The sequence below is a fragment of the Apium graveolens genome, chromosome 4 (genome assembly GCF_009905375.1).
Source record: "Apium graveolens cultivar Ventura chromosome 4, ASM990537v1, whole genome shotgun sequence".
In the NCBI taxonomy this organism is placed as follows: domain Eukaryota; kingdom Viridiplantae; phylum Streptophyta; class Magnoliopsida; order Apiales; family Apiaceae; genus Apium; species Apium graveolens.
Window position 1 is genome coordinate 8,431,750 of NC_133650.1, and position 16,599 is coordinate 8,448,348.

Below are 16,599 nucleotides of genomic sequence, written 5' to 3' on the forward strand. Positions count from 1 at the left end.
ATAGAAATTATTATTATTCTGAAAAATTAAATTCTAGAACTTATAATTATCTGTAAATTACCTACATCTAACACGTGTAAAGTAATGAGTATGAATAAAATAAATGAAGAAGTGTAATCTTTCGTTTTCTCTTTTGGGTGTAAAACTTTGTATCCACGCAACCATCATCATCATGTGAAATCTGTGCGCCTCTCTGCCCCAATAAAAAGTACTAGTAATTTTTTTTCTATTTTAGCAAAATTACTTACCTATTTTATTTCTGTTTCTTTCTTATTTAAAAATATATTCTTTTTAAACCATGTTAACCAATTAGGTTTCTTTCCCTCGAAAATGAGTATTTGTTCTAATAAATAAGAAACAAAAATCAATTTACCGGCCACAAGTATTCTATGTTATTTATAGAAGAGAAAATTGGGGTCAAGTCATCTTATAATGTAAAATTTAAGGACAAATCTGTAAATATAAACACAACTCCAGTATACTACACTTGTTTTTTTTTAACCTCACGAATGTCTCCTACGATCTTTCTCATGCCCGCAATCCCTTTATAAAAAATATAGCAACAATTTCACTTCTAGAAAATGAAGTTGTTTAACCATATATATACAACTACAATTAAAACTATATATTTTATGAGAGTATTTTAAAATATTTGAATTGTATTATTCACTAATTAGGTAGTGGATGTGTGTATAAATATCCAGCTCTCATTTTGTCTGTCACTAGGAAAAAAACAAGTATTGCATTTAGCTTTCGGTCCTTCCAATTTCATTTCTAAACAACTTCTACAAACTTTCCTTTACATTTTCTCTTCATCCTCTATAAACCAACAGTTTTCATTTACACATAGCTCAATGAAAATGCAGTCTTTAAGCTCCGCCAGCTTCAACAGCTACTCTCCCTCCAATAAGCTCTCAGAAATCGCTGACAGAGTCGTCAACGAATTCCAATCCACCGATGATTTCATTCTTGAATACACAGATTATAACCATGACAAAAAATTTGTGGCAAATAATAATAATAATAATCAGCAACAACAAGATGAATATGAAGACGAAGAAAATGAAGATGAAGGCGAATTTGAGTTCCCTCAGGCACCTCTATCTCCAATTCCAGCTGATGAAATTTTCTCCAATGGTCAAATCCGTCCTGTGTATCCACTCTTCAACACCGAATTAGTATTCGGGAACGTTCCGAATACTAATTCGGTTATTTTACCTAAACCTAATAAATCTTCTGCTAGGTTACCTCTGGGAAAATTATTTATGGAAGAGCGGGCTAATTGTTCATCATGCTCGTCCTCTGAATCGGATGAGCTCGACGGAGTTCCATCCGAGACGTACTGTGTATGGAAGCCAAACACAGGTGATAATCCTCGGGAGCTTCGTACCAAGAGCAGCTCCACGGGTACTTCAAAGAGATGGAAGTTTCGAGCTCTTTTACACAAAAGTAATAGCGATGGAAATGACACATTCGACTTGCTAAATGCAAAGAAGGAACTCGAAGCTGCCCGAAAAGAGACAACTGCGCCGCAGCAGAATTTAACGAAGAAAGGTCCGGTGAAGGAGAATGATGTACGGCGTTCTTACTTGCCTCACAAGAAAGATTTGGTTGAACTTTTCTTTAGCGTCAATGGTGTTAGCAGACACGTTAACCCTTATTGATCAGGATTTGTTTAAGTCTGTTTAAGTTAATTATTTTATTTTATTACACTCTTGCTAATTGTTGCTATTTTTATTTATGATTACATAATATGTAATTATGAATTGTAGACAAGATGTGTGCATATATAGTTATAGTTTTTTTGTAAAGATTTTATATCTTTTGTGTATGATGTTTGAACTTTGAACCTGTACATGGGTGTGTTTTTTGGAATATAAAATAAATTTATTAACGTGAATGGCATGTGATGTGAGTATGAAATTGTTTTGTTTTTAATCTTCTCGCTTACACCGTCATTTCATTGTACCAAGGACAAGTTACATAATTGTAACTTCTACTCTAAATCATTTTAATCCTTAGATACAATTTCAAAATTTACTGAAGAAATATAAAGAAATTTGAAATCGAGGAAGATACTAATTTATCAAAGTTGTTTATTTTTCCGATATTCGTTTGTCTAGTTTCTACAGTGACCTCCGCTCACTGCTCGTGCCTCGGGTCATGCCTAAAACAACTTTCCGGGCGATGGTTGAAAATCGACAGTTATAAACAAACACATTGTCCATTCTATCCGGAAACAATAACAGTGGTTTAAAAGGATAATTTCTATTCATTTTAACTGGAACTTACTGGAAGGTTCACAAGAATCCAACTGGACGACCTATGTCTTATCTGCAGGAGTCGTTGTATCATGCCCCATGTTCTTACTTTATACAACACCATCTAGATGACTATTGCTATCACAACTTGGAAGGCACCGTGTAGGCGTGTAGGCAAGCCAAACTTATCAACATTCACAAGAATATTGAAATACTAATTGTTATAGCCAAAATTTGGTATTGGATCATCTCGGGTCAAATACGGGTCAATTGGAATTGAATTGGGGCAAGAAGATGAATAATTAGGTTTTGGTCTACATTGTATGAAGCGAAGACGCGCCCTGTATATGTAGGATGCGTCCATGATTGTGTAGGCTGTACTTTGGGTTGTCATGTAAAGAGATGAGCAGGAAGATATTGAAAGGAGGAGGACGCGCCCAAGACGCAGGACGCGCCCAAGGCGCAGGACGCGCCCTGATAAGTAAAAATAATGGGATGAGCTGTATAGGTAATAAGGTTGCCAAGCAAGGAGAATATGTGTATTTTACAAGGGGAGGACGCGTCCTGCCTCCTGGAGATGCACACTTTGGGATGGTTGAGCTTGTTCTCATTCAAGACAAAGCAAATAGAGATACTTGAAAGATATAGCAATATGTGGAGTTCGTAGCGTCAGGACGCGCCCAATCGTTCAGGACGACCTATGTGTGAAGAATGCATGATCAAGAGTAAGTTTAAAGCAAGACAAGCGTGGAAGGAGCAATGGAGGATTATTTTCACTAACATATTTGTTGCAGGTACTCTTTGAAGAATTCCCTCCTTGAGACGGTCAAGGAGGGGGATGTCCGTGAAAAGCTTGAAGACCTCCAGGGGTATGCCTGATGATTGAAGGCCTCCTCCTGTATTCAACGGGTGTCCTCGTTGGGGATGCGGGGTTAACTTTGGTGTGTGCTTTGGGAACTCTGTTCTTGTATTCAATGGGTGTCCTCATTGGAGAACTTTGGAGTCATCCTGCACTTTGCACCCAAGAGCTTGGGATCACCTGTCCTGCTATCTGGTGGGTTATCCTCATTCGGGGGACAGGGACGCGTCTGGCATTTGGGGTGAACCGTGGCTATACCTGCGTTCGTAATTCAAGGGAGATAGCTGTAGCGGAATGTTATCCTTGCGCAGGGAGATGCATTATCCGTGAAGTCCTGCGATTACAAACGAGCCTTGGGCCTTCGCGGTTGGGCCTCATAGTTGGATATTCCTAAAGCTAGCGGAAGATGGATTCTGGACCGGGCCTGGGAATAAGAAGTCTAAGCCCATTAGATTTCTTATTCCCCAAGAACTACGTGGGCTTGATTCCCTATAAATAGGGATACGTAGGCAAATTGTGAGGGGTCGGAAGCGAGAGCCATAAGGAGCCACCACCAACCCTAAGCAATCTCAGCCCCCAATTTATCACAACCACCACACTCCGCTCACTTTTCAGGCGAGGGACCACCATCGTAGATCTTGATTCCGGCGAAGAACCTCAAACTTTGTTGATACCAAATTCCTCCGTCAACAAATTGGCGCTAGAAGGAGGGGTGCTCATCAAGATCATAATCTCAGGAGGAAGAGATGTCTCGTCACGATGAAGGTTCTTTGACGCAAGAATTGAAGGATAGCCACAGAGGAGTTGCATACAACGGCCACGAAGGAGATCCGTAAAATAAATATTTTTGGCCAGGGGGGTCGAAGGAGATTTGAATGTAGTATCCACGGCCACGAGGGAGATCCATGGATGATGATTTCCAGCCATGAGGGTTGAAGTTTACAACCATGGCCACAAAGGAGCAAAATTGGATGAAAAATTCGGATTTGGTGGGTTAAGCGATTTGCTTACACTGTTTGGGCCGTATCTCGAGTTCCGTAAGTCAGATTTGAACGATCTTACAGCCTACGCGAAGCTTATTGAATTCTCTTTAATTCAGAGATGATATGGATAGGACAATCCAAGTTGAGCAGCCCGGAAACAGAGGAAAACAGCAGCTACGAATTTTTACCAAAAAATCCTATTTATCTTAGAAGATTGCAAGAAACCCATTCCATTAAGAAGATTGGGAGAAACCTATTTGGTATAGAAGATTGAAGAATCCTATTCTATTTAGAAGATTGAAGAATTCTATTCTATCTAGAAGATGGGAGAATCATGTTCTAATTAGAAGATTGGAGAATCCTATTCCATTTAGAAGATTGGAGAATCCTACTCCAACGAGAAGACTGAACAATTCTATTTGATTTAGAAGATTTAAGAACACTATTCAGTTTAGAAGACTTAATCAGGCGCAAATCTGAGGACGATCGGGAGGAGAACACTCCAAGAAGAAGGCATTACTATCATGAGCTAGTCATCGCCTTTAACAAGATCCATCAAGGTAACACTCAACTAGTTTCGTTGTATTTTACATTACTTGTTTTTGGGACTTGTGCAGGAAGAGGATTGGGAAAGAGATTTGGCATGGAGAAAATCCCCCACAAACTCTTAGGACGCGCCTTGATTAAAATATTTGGGGCCCATATGACTTTCAGCAAATTTCAGGAAAATTCACCGACTGGACACGTCCGTCCCTCTAGGACGCGTCCTCCAGGTAACATTTCAAGTTCCATATTAATTGTGTTTATTGTAGGTAGGAAATCTTATCAGGAAAAAATCTCATGAGTTACCAAGTGCTGCGTCACAATATATTAAGGCGCGCCCTCTGCATGTGAAACATTCAGTGGAGAATTGCTCTCCCAGGGCGCGCCCTCAGAAGAAAAAGTCTATGGAAGTTTTCAATGAAGATGTCATGATAATCAGATGAGTTATAGTCACTACTTGAAGAATGGCTCGACTGGAACTAATTCCTCATCTTTCAAGACGCGCCCTTTCCTTAAGGCGCGCCCTCAAAAAAAAATATTGATGGTGAGGTGAACTTTATTGACCACAAGGAGAATCTTAATATTGGAACTTCAAGAGAAAAGAATCTATCAGAGTAGAGGTACCATGAATCCTAGGACGCGCCCCTTAATTGTCAAGGTGAGGCCCCAGGACATGAATGAGCTCCTTCATCTAAGGATATAATGTTATATCCTCAACAGTTATAAGTAAACTCTCCAAGGCTATCTCTCTCAAGGCGCGCCTTTATTGAAATACCCATGTGATCTTCCTCGATATTACATACATGATTTATACAGAAGCGAATGAAGTACAATGATCTTCCTAGTATGTCGAGAGTTTAGTTTCAACGAACGCGCCCTCACATCCTCAATAATCTGAGTGAGTTTTCAGGACGCGCCCTGAGCATATTTGGCTCATATGTTAAGGCTTCTTCTTTCGATATGACTACCAAGGTCATCTGGTTGTCTTTAGCAAAAAGGGAATGTGGGAGTTGCATTAGTTCAGATGAGGAAGATGAGGCTACAAAGTACTTTTGACAAGGTGCACGCTCGGGGGGTAGGTTACCTCTCATTAGTTCTGTGGTGTTACATATTGCCACATGAGTAAGGTACATGGCTTTTCCTAAAAATAAGAGAGATGCTTAAGGTCGGAAAAATACTCATGTTTAAGGAAACGCTCAACTTTAAGAAAATGTCTCTGAGAGTGAGATGCCCTTTATCAGATGCCACTTCGTGAGATGCCTCGTTGGGAGATGTTTCAACAAGAGATAGTTTCTGCATCGCTTGAGCTTTGTTGAAGATAAAAGCCTTCTAAAAATATTGATCTTTGATTTAGTTTTGTTACATGAAGATTTTGTAGAAGACCCTTGTCGAGGTAGATGCTCCTCTTACAAAGGACGCGCCCTCCAAGGATGTTAGCTTGTCGAGGTAGACGCGCCTCTTACAGAGGTAGCTCCCTTAAAGAATGATTTCCCTTGTCGAGGTGGATGCGTCTCCGACAGAGGACGCGCCCTCCAAGGATGATTTCCCTTGTCAAGGTGGATGCGTCTCTGACAGAAGACGCGCCCTCCAAGGATGAATACCCTTGTCGAGATAAGACGCTCCTCTTAGAGAGGACGCGCCCTCCAAGGATGAAGACCTTGTCGAGATAAGCCACTCCTCTTAGAGAGGACACGCCCTCCAAGGATGAAGACCTTGTCGAGATAAGCCGCTCCTCTTAGAGAGGACGCGCCCTCCAAGGATGTTAGCTTGTCGAGATAGATGCACCTCTTACAGAGGTAGCTCCCTTAAAGAATGATTTCCCTTGTCGAGGTGGATGCGTCTCCGACAGAGGACGCGCCCTCCAAGGATGATTTCCCTTGTCGAGGTGGATGCGTCTCTGACAGAGGACGCGCCCTCCAAGGATGAATACCCTTGTCGAGGAGGATGCGTCTCTGACAGATGACGCGCCCTCCAAGGATGAAGAACTTGTCGAGATAAGCCGCTCCTCTTAGAGAGGACGCGCCCTCCAAGGATGTTAGCTTGTCGAAGTAGACGCTCCTCTTAGAGAAGACGCGCCTTCCAAGGGTGATTCCCCTTGTGGAGATGGACGCTCCTCTCATAGAGGACGCGCCCTCCAAGAATGATACTCTTGTCGACGTGGACGCTCCTCTCATCGAGCAAAACGCTCCTTGTAAAGAGGACGCGCCCTCTAATGATGTTAATTATTTGAGGAAGACGTCACCTCTTTAAAGGGCGCGCCCTCTAAAAATAGATGATTGAAGAAGATTGTAAAAGTTTTGACTTTGATTTGAATAAATGAATCACGCTATTTGTCGAAAAGATGAGATCAGCGGTTTGGAGTCATGATTTGGAAAGAAGCAGGAAATCAAATATAGAATGGTATTGTGTCATCGGTGGAAGGATCACTATCACCAACAAGGCACGTCCTCCTTGCGTCAAAGATTATTTATTACTTGAAGATCAGAGAGCTAGTGTTTTATTCTGGTCGCGCTTTCCTTAGTGCGCGCCCTCATATGATGACCCTTTCAGTTTAAGGCACGCTCATGGGAGACCAATATTGGGATGAAAAAGTTAGAGAACCCTCAAACCTTTGTTAATGGATTGTGCTTTTCCAAAGTATGTGAAGTGCACACTTTTGTATAAATTCTCTTGTTTCTTACACCGAGTTAGCTCATGTAAGCTTAGAGATATGGTACATAAGTGGTAAGCCTCTCTAGACAAACCAAGGTTAAAGTTATCAGGAAGAGAAGGGGTATTCATAGGTGAAGGCGGGAAGAAATGTGAATAACAATTGTGAACGCGGCAAAGAGTGAGAGCGCGCCGTCATGGTCAATAAGGAGGATAAGATTCCGAAGACGCGGCCTTAATTGAGAATCCGCCCTCATAGAGGAAGATGTAGAGGACGCATACTCATACGAGTGGAGGATGACACAAATTTTTGCTTGGATGTAGATATTAGAATTCCAATTTTGTTTTCAACTTCATATGGAATTCGGGGGGTAGTTGTTATAGCCAAAATTTGGTATTGGATCATCTCGGGTCAAATACGGGTCAATTGGAATTGAATTGGGGCAAGAAGATGAATAATTAGGTTTTGGTCTACATTGTATGAAGCGAAGACGCGCCCTGTATATGTAGGATGCGTCCATGATTGTGTAGGCTGTACTTTGGGTTGTCATGTAAAGAGATGAGCAGGAAGATATTGAAAGGAGGAGGACGCGCCCAAGACGCAGGACGCGCCCAAGGCGCAGGACGCGCCCTGATAAGTAAAAATAATGGGATGAGCTGTATAGGTAATAAGGTTGCCAAGCAAGGAGAATATGTGTATTTTACAAGGGGAGGACGCGTCCTGCCTCCTGGAGATGCACACTTTGGGATGGTTGAGCTTGTTCTCATTCAAGACAAAGCAAATAGAGATACTTGAAAGATATAGCAATATGTGGAGTTCGTAGCGTCAGGACGCGCCCAATCGTTCAGGACGACCTATGTGTGAAGAATGCATGATCAAGAGTAAGTTTAAAGCAAGACAAGCGTGGAAGGAGCAATGGAGGATTATTTTCACTAACATATTTGTTGCAGGTACTCTTTGAAGAATTCCCTCCTTGAGACGGTCAAGGAGGGGGATGTCCGTGAAAAGCTTGAAGACCTCCAGGGGTATGCCTGATGATTGAAGGCCTCCTCCTGTATTCAACGGGTGTCCTCGTTGGGGATGCGGGGTTAACTTTGGTGTGTGCTTTGGGAACTCTGTTCTTGTATTCAATGGGTGTCCTCATTGGAGAACTTTGGAGTCATCCTGCACTTTGCACCCAAGAGCTTGGGATCACCTGTCCTGCTATCTGGTGGGTTATCCTCATTCGGGGGACAGGGACGCGTCTGGCATTTGGGGTGAACCGTGGCTATACCTGCGTTCGTAATTCAAGGGAGATAGTTGTAGCGGAATGTTATCCTTGCGCAGGGAGATGCATTATCCGTGAAGTCCTGCGATTACAAACGAGCCTTGGGCCTTCGCGGTTGGGCCTCATAGTTGGATATTCCTAAAGCTAGCGGAAGATGGATTCTGGACCGGGCCTGGGAATAAGAAGTCTAAGCCCATTAGATTTCTTATTCCCCAAGAACTACGTGGGCTTGATTCCCTATAAATAGGGATACGTAGGCAAATTGTGAGGGGTCGGAAGCGAGAGCCATAAGGAGCCACCACCAACCCTAAGCAATCTCAGCCCCCAATTTATCACAACCACCACACTCCGCTCACTTTTCAGGCGAGGGACCACCATCGTAGATCTTGATTCCGGCGAAGAACCTCAAACTTTGTTGATACCAAATTCCTCCGTCAACACTAATGACTTATCATCACAATGTTGTGAGAAACCAAAATGTTTTAATTTCAGTCAAGGGAAACAAAGAGGAAACCCAAATGCAAGATAAAGCAGATATGACCTTTCTTCCTTCCAAGGCAAAAAACGAAGACTGGAGAAAATAATACAGAAACTACTTTTCTTTCCCCTATTTTCTTGTCAAATACTTTGTTCAAAACTCACACTTATGCCTTCCTTTCCGAATATGGGTTTCCTGGGGACGAATCCCCACCAAAGTTTACGGTGGCAATTTAGAAGACAGAGCATCTTCTTCACATGCCGGTGGGGTACAATGTCAAGTGTTGCAAGAACATATCTACCAGGCAACAGGCAAACTGAGGAATCATATAAAGCAGCATATGAACAAGACACTGCCTGTTGCAAAGGGGAAGTGTAACTCTGAGCCCACATGTAGGATACTCTTCCAGCTTATAACAGTGACTTCTATTCATAAGTTATAATTTAACACTTGTAAAACCTCCGCTGTAGTAACACTATTAAATTCCACGAACACCATAACTATCCCGAAAGCGTACTTTACAACTGAAACCAAAATCTGTCTAATGTCCTGTAAAACTGGACACATTACAAGTAAAAGTACTCAGTGGACACGCTGGTAAAGCTATGGGTCTTGAAGTTTAAACTTTCTTAATTTTCTCTCAACAAAATTTTCAGGAAGAACAATGCCAAGTTAAATCTTATAGTTCACAAAGCCAAAGAACGGTTATTGTTTCTAAATATAACCTGCTCTGCACATTCTTTACATATTGTAAACTGAAATTAAAGCTAATACATGAATGTTGCTAGTTCCTACTGCGTTCTCTGGAGCAGTTTGTCTACCATAAGTTTTTGCTGCACACCTGTCAAAGTCTCAGAATTCATGATTGCATTTGAGACGAGGATAACAGTGGATGGAGATGCAGCATTCACCTGAAGCAAGAGAGAATTCATAGACATTATTTAAGGAGTGAAATTATGCTCAAATTAAACAAAAATTTATTGAAATTTGAAAACTAGAATATCATAATTGAAGAGTAATGTACCCAAACGCGGCCATTTAATCCAACTGCAATCTCAAACGAGAGCTTCTTGCCAAGTGCTTCAAGAACCGGACAAGCGGGAGAACTCAGCAACCTAAACAATGAACCTCATATTTAATCAAATTATTAAGATTTTAAACTTCAGACAAATGTCAGAGTGATATTCTGTTCATCCAGAAAAAAGTACAAAAATAGGATGCTGCACAAGTTTAAAGCTATGGAATGAAATATCTCACATTCGTGAAAGGCCTGTTGATGATTCAAACATGTAACCATCTTTAAGTGGCCCAAATTCTGCTGCCTTCCCACTCGCTAAAAAATAAAAATTGGTTGCAACAAATTACATGTGAGCAAAAAGGACCATAGCTTCTGGGAACAATGAATTACCAAATTATATAATATAATTAAAGTTACAAAAATTGCAGATGCAAATTAACACTAACCATCCATGCATGCAAGTTCCGGGTTCATGCCGACATTGGCCTTGACAACACGAACATATATCAGTGTACCTACCTGCAACAAAAATCCTTTGCCAAATAAGATAAGGCCTCTTCAGCACATAATGTGCAAAGAGTAAAAATCCTCAGTGTAATGCTATACGACTAAATCCTAGCCTCCACTTAATTCACTGTTCTTAAATATTTCAACATCAGTACAGAGTACAGAGCAATATGCTCAATGTACAAGTACATTTTTTTGATGGCACCCAAAGTACACATTCGGTTGTTTCTTATGGAGTTATTTAAGAATAAAACATTAAAAGCGAAAATTATTGATGAAGCATTCCCACCAAAGTCATTATTCAGATGTGTCTCACATTTCCAAACTTTAAAGATAAACAGTAACATTAAATGTAATTATCTAGGAAATATACGGCATAAAAATACAATCACGTGCAGGGATTGCACCTCAAATTTGGGGATATTTCTCCTAGTTCCTCCCTCAAATGCAAGAACAGGTAAAAATGCCAATGCAGGCCCTTTTATGTCCACAAGAAAGTTCTGCATGTCAAAAAACAGTCAGGAGAGGTATAATAAATTCATTTAGTAGTACATGCACCTACTTTTTCAATATAATTCCAGGAAAATAACATTTCGTCTTAAAACCAAAGCACTCGTAAACATGCTAGCTACCTCCCTAGGAGTGGGAGTGTTGACCCGGCTGAACTTGAATTTATTTTTTAAAATATAGATCATTAGAAAAAATAACTGAAAAACTAATATGACCCCACTTAATATAGAATACAAAAGTTCAAGCCTACTTAGTTATGTCCAAAATAATTCAAGTAAATTCTAAGCTTTGACATAACTTTTAAGTAAGATTTCTAATTTTTTTAAACTATTAAATATTTTACTATTAGTCACAATAAAATTTATAGCTAACCACCTGCTCCAAAAATACATGAAGCATAATAATCAAATTGAGGAAATTTTAAATTAAAAAACTGCAAGTAATAGGAGATAACTGCTGCTAGTAAACAATCATGAGAGAGTATATAATGACAATACATCTTTTTTGCATCAAAAATGAAAATCCAATATGAAATTGTAATTAGGTGTTGAAAATTATGATCCCGCCCCGCCTAGAACAGTCATGTTTGACTGGGCTTACATGCAAGATAAAATTAGCTTACATGCAAGATAAAATTAGCCAGCATAAATAACAAGATCTAGACTTTATAATGTACACACTCCAACACAGGGTCCTAACTGAAAATTAAAAAAAAAAATCAAAGAATGCTGGACATTTTGCGCTAAAAAAATCAATAAAGATGGATGGGTATAACTTATAAGCAGATACCGTTAGAATGGCTTACATCAGCTTTCTGATCCACCACAATTCCAAGAACAGTATCTCCTGCAGAAGGCACATACTGTAAAAAAAATTATCAAGATAATGATATACAGGTTAAAACTATCTAACGTATATACCTTATAATTAAGAAACAGAAACAAGGTTAACAGATTTGGAAGTTTACAAATTTCCCCCAATACTTTAGTGAAGTACCTATTCAAATTTATTAGCCAAGTAAATAGAACCACTACTAAGAACTAAAAATATGGAGAAGACTAGAAGACTAATACAGAAGAGAAGGGTATACATCTTCACCGAAACAACTTGATCCAAAAACATAAAGCCTGAATTTTGGATATCAAGACAAGATCATATGCCAAGGGAAATACAAGTAATCATACTCCACAAGGTAAGAGAAATTATATACCGCAACATATTAACATGCATTGGGCAATATGATGAACAGTTAGATAACAGTTTATGCGACCGTGAGTGTTCAACAAAGTAAAGATCATTATATGTTGCTAGGGAGACAAGGTCCCAATTTTCACATCAATTAATTTTCTAGAGCGCCAAGTAGATCAAATTTACAAGTCCTGATTAAGTAAAATCATTTGATTTGTAAATATGTGGGTTTCTTAAATACTTTACTGACATACCAAAATGTATGTAGGTCCTTTGTGGGCACTCTTTGCTTATTAAACACCCACCTAAAGCCCACGTATCAATGTTTGTCCATATTTACAGCAAGTACACATAGTTCAAGAGCACTGCCAAGAATTAGGACAATGTCTAAGTTCTATCAAAAGAATGAAATTTCATTTTAATAAAATAATCATATTATATAAACTTTAATTATAATATATCAATATAACACTGTTCCTGGTCGCTCATAATCTATGAAGCAAAGTCTTGATAGTCATATTTGATAGAAGTACACATTTTAAAAAAAAAATTAGGTTTGTCTATACTGCATAATTTCGCGACCTGAACTCCTCGAAAGATAGAAGCCTTTACTAGCTGACATACACATGAACATATAATGGAATATCAATGTACAAATCTGCTCCTTGTCTAAGATCAACAATTCAGCAGAAGTGGTAATAAAATATGAGATTATAGGGAAGCAAAGTTTCAAGTGACAAGAAAATAAGATAATAGAATATTCTGTTGTACATAAACACGTGAAGCCATATTTTCTAAGAACTGAACATTAAAATGTATGCAAGTCCTTTGCAGGCATTTTTTGCTTATTAAATGCCCACCTAAAGCCTGCATATCACTGTTTGCCCATATTTACAGCAAGTACACATATTTCAAGAGCACTGCCAAGAATCAGGACAAAGCATATAACTTTCCGTCGGAAGATTAAAAATTTCTTCAATGTCACAATTATGCTATTTTACTAAGTATTCTGTGGGAGGATAATATTGTTAGTAGTAAATCATAATCTATACAGAGAGTGGGCACATAAGAATATAGGTTCATATCCTATTGAAATAATTTAGCAATCATATTTATTGGAAACTCATAAGCCTTTACTAGCTAACATTCAAACGATAACCTCATAACCTTATATATGATGGAACACCAATGTTCACAAAACGCTTCATTGTCTAGTACTAACAGTTCAGCAAAAGTGTTTACTTAATATGAGAAAGACGGGAAGCAATGCTATAGCCTATAGGCGTGGTATAATTACAATGTTAGACTAAAGATTGTAAATTTTCAATAGATTATCGACCAGAAGCAGATGTTGGCCGTGCTACTTTTAGTTACTAATTGCTCATACACCTAAAAGTATATGGACTTATAAAATGAGTACGAGTAATAGCAAAGTACTAACCCGTTTCTGGGAGCTCTCAATCCAATACTTGTTTGGCTTTGAAAACCTCAGTGGACCAGCTTTCATGGCAGTTACTGAATCACAGTCCTAAAACACATAACATACAAAACTAAAATTTAATCGTTCATATTTAACAAAGAAACCAAGACAAACAACGTAACCTAAGTAAGTAAACAGTAAACAAACTATTAAAAATATCTATTTAGAGCCCAGAGCTAATAGACAAATAATTTCATGCCGCAAATATTAAATACAAACACACCATTAAAATTGGCAAACGCCTCGAGCATTTTTCAACAGTTTACGTATTGGTAGGCACACAAGCAACTTAAATTTTGATATTTTCTGTAAATAAGCTTCGAATAACGCAATTGAGCATGGCAAACACACATACAAACACAATGCGATTAGTAATAACAACAACCTGACGGAGACCGCCGCCGAGCTTAATAGTCTGGTTAGACATGGAGGAGAGGTCCAGCACAACATCTCCTGGTACCTAATTTCAACAAAACACATTAATTACTCTAATTTATACATATTATTTCAATTATTCAAAATTGCAATTACTTAAAAAGACACACAAATGTAGGGGGTAATTAAATAATAATACAAAATTACAGTAAATAATAAGGGTTTTAATTGTGTTACTTACAACTGGTTTATCGATGTAGCTAGTTGAATAATTAGCAGGCTTAGCGACTTCCATCTCTTCGTATAATAAACATACACACGAACGGCGTGTTTTGAGCAGAAGAGGTGCGGCGCTGGGAAGGTGGGTTTAATTGATCCAGATTTTATGGTTTTTTGTGGTGGGCTTTGCTTGTTACTGTGGGCTTTTTAGTTTGGGCTGTTTTTTGAATTGGTCCTGGTTTGTTTAACTTGTTCTTCTTTCTTTCTTCTTTTTTTTTTGGTCGATAAACTTGTTGTTCTTCATTCACAAACAATAAATTATTAAATTTAACATGATTTAACTTTTTTATTTTTTTAACATGATTGGATGATCAATTGAGGGGTTGTGAGTTTTTTCTAAATTATTAAATGAAATCTGTTTTAATTTTGGCAAAAAAAAAAGATTTTGTTTGATAAAGCTATGCCTAAATTGTATATTTTTCGTCTCCTATTCAATACTCCCTCCGTTCCATCGAGTTTTTTATATTGGGGGACGAAAGATCAGCATGTATTATAAGGCCTCCCGTAAAGCAAGATTTTTTAAATAATTTTGAATATTCTTTCTTTTAAATTATATATAATATTTATAATTTTATATTAGGAAAAGAAAAATTTAAAAATAAATTACTGATCTATACTTTATAGTAATCTTAAAATACGTGACAAACATGAGTAAAAAATACATATGTAAAGAATGGAGGAAGTATAACTTAAATCGACCCCAGGGGAAAGAAAAAACATATGTCAAACACGCTACAAAACTTGCTTAAAAGTTAAAAATTTCATGGTGGTCGAGAGTCTAGACATGTGCAACTTTAAGTTTATGCTATTTTTTAATTTTTAATCAAGAATGCTTAAGGGAAAACTTTAACAATATTCTAAATTGTACTCAATAAAGAAAAAAAATAAGAAATTGCACATGATTTATTTAATATTATGATATTCATTAAAGAATTTTGTCTAAAATTGTGTATAATAAATAGAACACTTTAAAATTACCCTAAAGTTGTATCCAATTTACATTTCATATTTTGACTTTGATAATATTATTTTAGTGTAATATGATAATCACTTGCGATGATATCATGTCACGTTTTGAGTTTGATAATATTATTTTAGTGTGACGTGATACATTCGAAAAATAAGTCACAAAAGAAAGACGATCGGAAAAAATAAAAATCTGTTGTAAAATATGAGCTATAACGGTATTATATCGGACCTCTGTAAAAAGTAAATAGAGCAGATAGCAGATAGAGAGATAAAGAAAGCTGAGCAACGAGATAAAGAAGCAAGTTGCTTGGATGTGTTATGTCCATTACTGGATGAAGGTATTTACAGGCAGGAGAGCAAACAAGAGAATTAAATGCAGTGCACCAATTCCTTTGCACGCCTAACTTTACTATTCTTTTACATGCCTAACTTTATTATTTACTATTGACTATAATGTCAATCTATTATAATACTTCCCTTTGATTGTCATTATAGTATGGATCATAAATCGCCTCGTTAAAACCTTGTTAAAGAAAAAAACTCAGTGGGATAAAAATTTTGACGAAGTAAAAAGAGTACAATCTCCCATTTGAAAAACTAATCATTTTCTGAATTTTGTTGTAACAAATCCTTGAGTCGACGCATTCCGATGTTATGTCGTAATTTTTCAAATGTTGAATTCGGTAATGATTTCATGAATAAATCTGCAAGATTGTCACATGATCGAATTTGTTGTACATCAATTTCACCATTCTTTAGAAGTTCATAAGTGTAGAAGAATTTTGGTGAAATATGCTTCTTTCTGTCTCCCTTGATATATCCTTCCTTGAGTAGGATTTCTTGTGATGTCTGGTAATCCACATGATTCTTGAATATTCTTGATGATAGACCGCAACCAAACACATCCTCTACTGGTTTCATGAATTGCAATGAGTTCTGAGTGATTTGTTGAGGTTGTCACTGTAGTTTGCTTCGTGGATTTCCAGGAAATGGCTACACCGCAATATGTAAATGCATATCCAGTTTGTGATTTGCCAAAATGAGTATCTGGAAAATATCCAGCGTCTGCATATCCGATCAACTGAGATGTTGAGTTTTTCGGGAAGAATAATCCAAAACCAATTTTTCTAAGAAAATAACAAAATATATGCTTGATCGCATTCCAATGTATGTCCATCGAAACAGAGCTAAATCTAGCCAATAAATTCACGGCAAATGCAATATTTGGCCTT

At 38.0% G+C, this 16,599-nt stretch overlaps 2 protein-coding genes and 2 non-coding genes across 4 annotated transcripts; 1 reads left to right on the forward strand and 3 right to left on the reverse strand.

The window, feature by feature from the left end:
- The first annotated feature begins 860 nt into the window (after positions 1 to 860).
- On the forward strand, positions 861 to 1,664 carry LOC141718279 (uncharacterized). The gene has a single exon (XM_074520664.1). The coding sequence runs from the start codon at positions 861 to 863 to the stop codon at positions 1,662 to 1,664; it is 804 nt and encodes a 267-aa protein (XP_074376765.1).
- A 7,981-nt stretch (positions 1,665 to 9,645) lies between these two features.
- Positions 9,646 to 14,510, reverse strand: LOC141717663 (uncharacterized). The gene is made up of 9 exons (XM_074519836.1): positions 14,361 to 14,510; positions 14,130 to 14,204; positions 13,706 to 13,792; positions 11,882 to 11,938; positions 10,974 to 11,066; positions 10,506 to 10,578; positions 10,299 to 10,374; positions 10,066 to 10,156; positions 9,646 to 9,952 (listed from the first exon to the last, which is right to left on the reverse strand). The coding sequence occupies exons 1-9, from the start codon at positions 14,412 to 14,414 to the stop codon at positions 9,833 to 9,835; spliced, it is 726 nt and encodes a 241-aa protein (XP_074375937.1). The 5' UTR covers positions 14,415 to 14,510; the 3' UTR covers positions 9,646 to 9,832.
- Positions 12,521 to 12,624, reverse strand: LOC141722798 (small nucleolar RNA snoR103). Its single transcript, XR_012575800.1, has one exon. It is a non-coding gene; the product is annotated as a small nucleolar RNA snoR103 (small nucleolar RNA).
- Positions 13,076 to 13,179, reverse strand: LOC141722800 (small nucleolar RNA snoR103). The gene has a single exon (XR_012575802.1). It is a non-coding gene; the product is annotated as a small nucleolar RNA snoR103 (small nucleolar RNA).
- Positions 14,511 to 16,599: the final 2,089 nt, after the last annotated feature.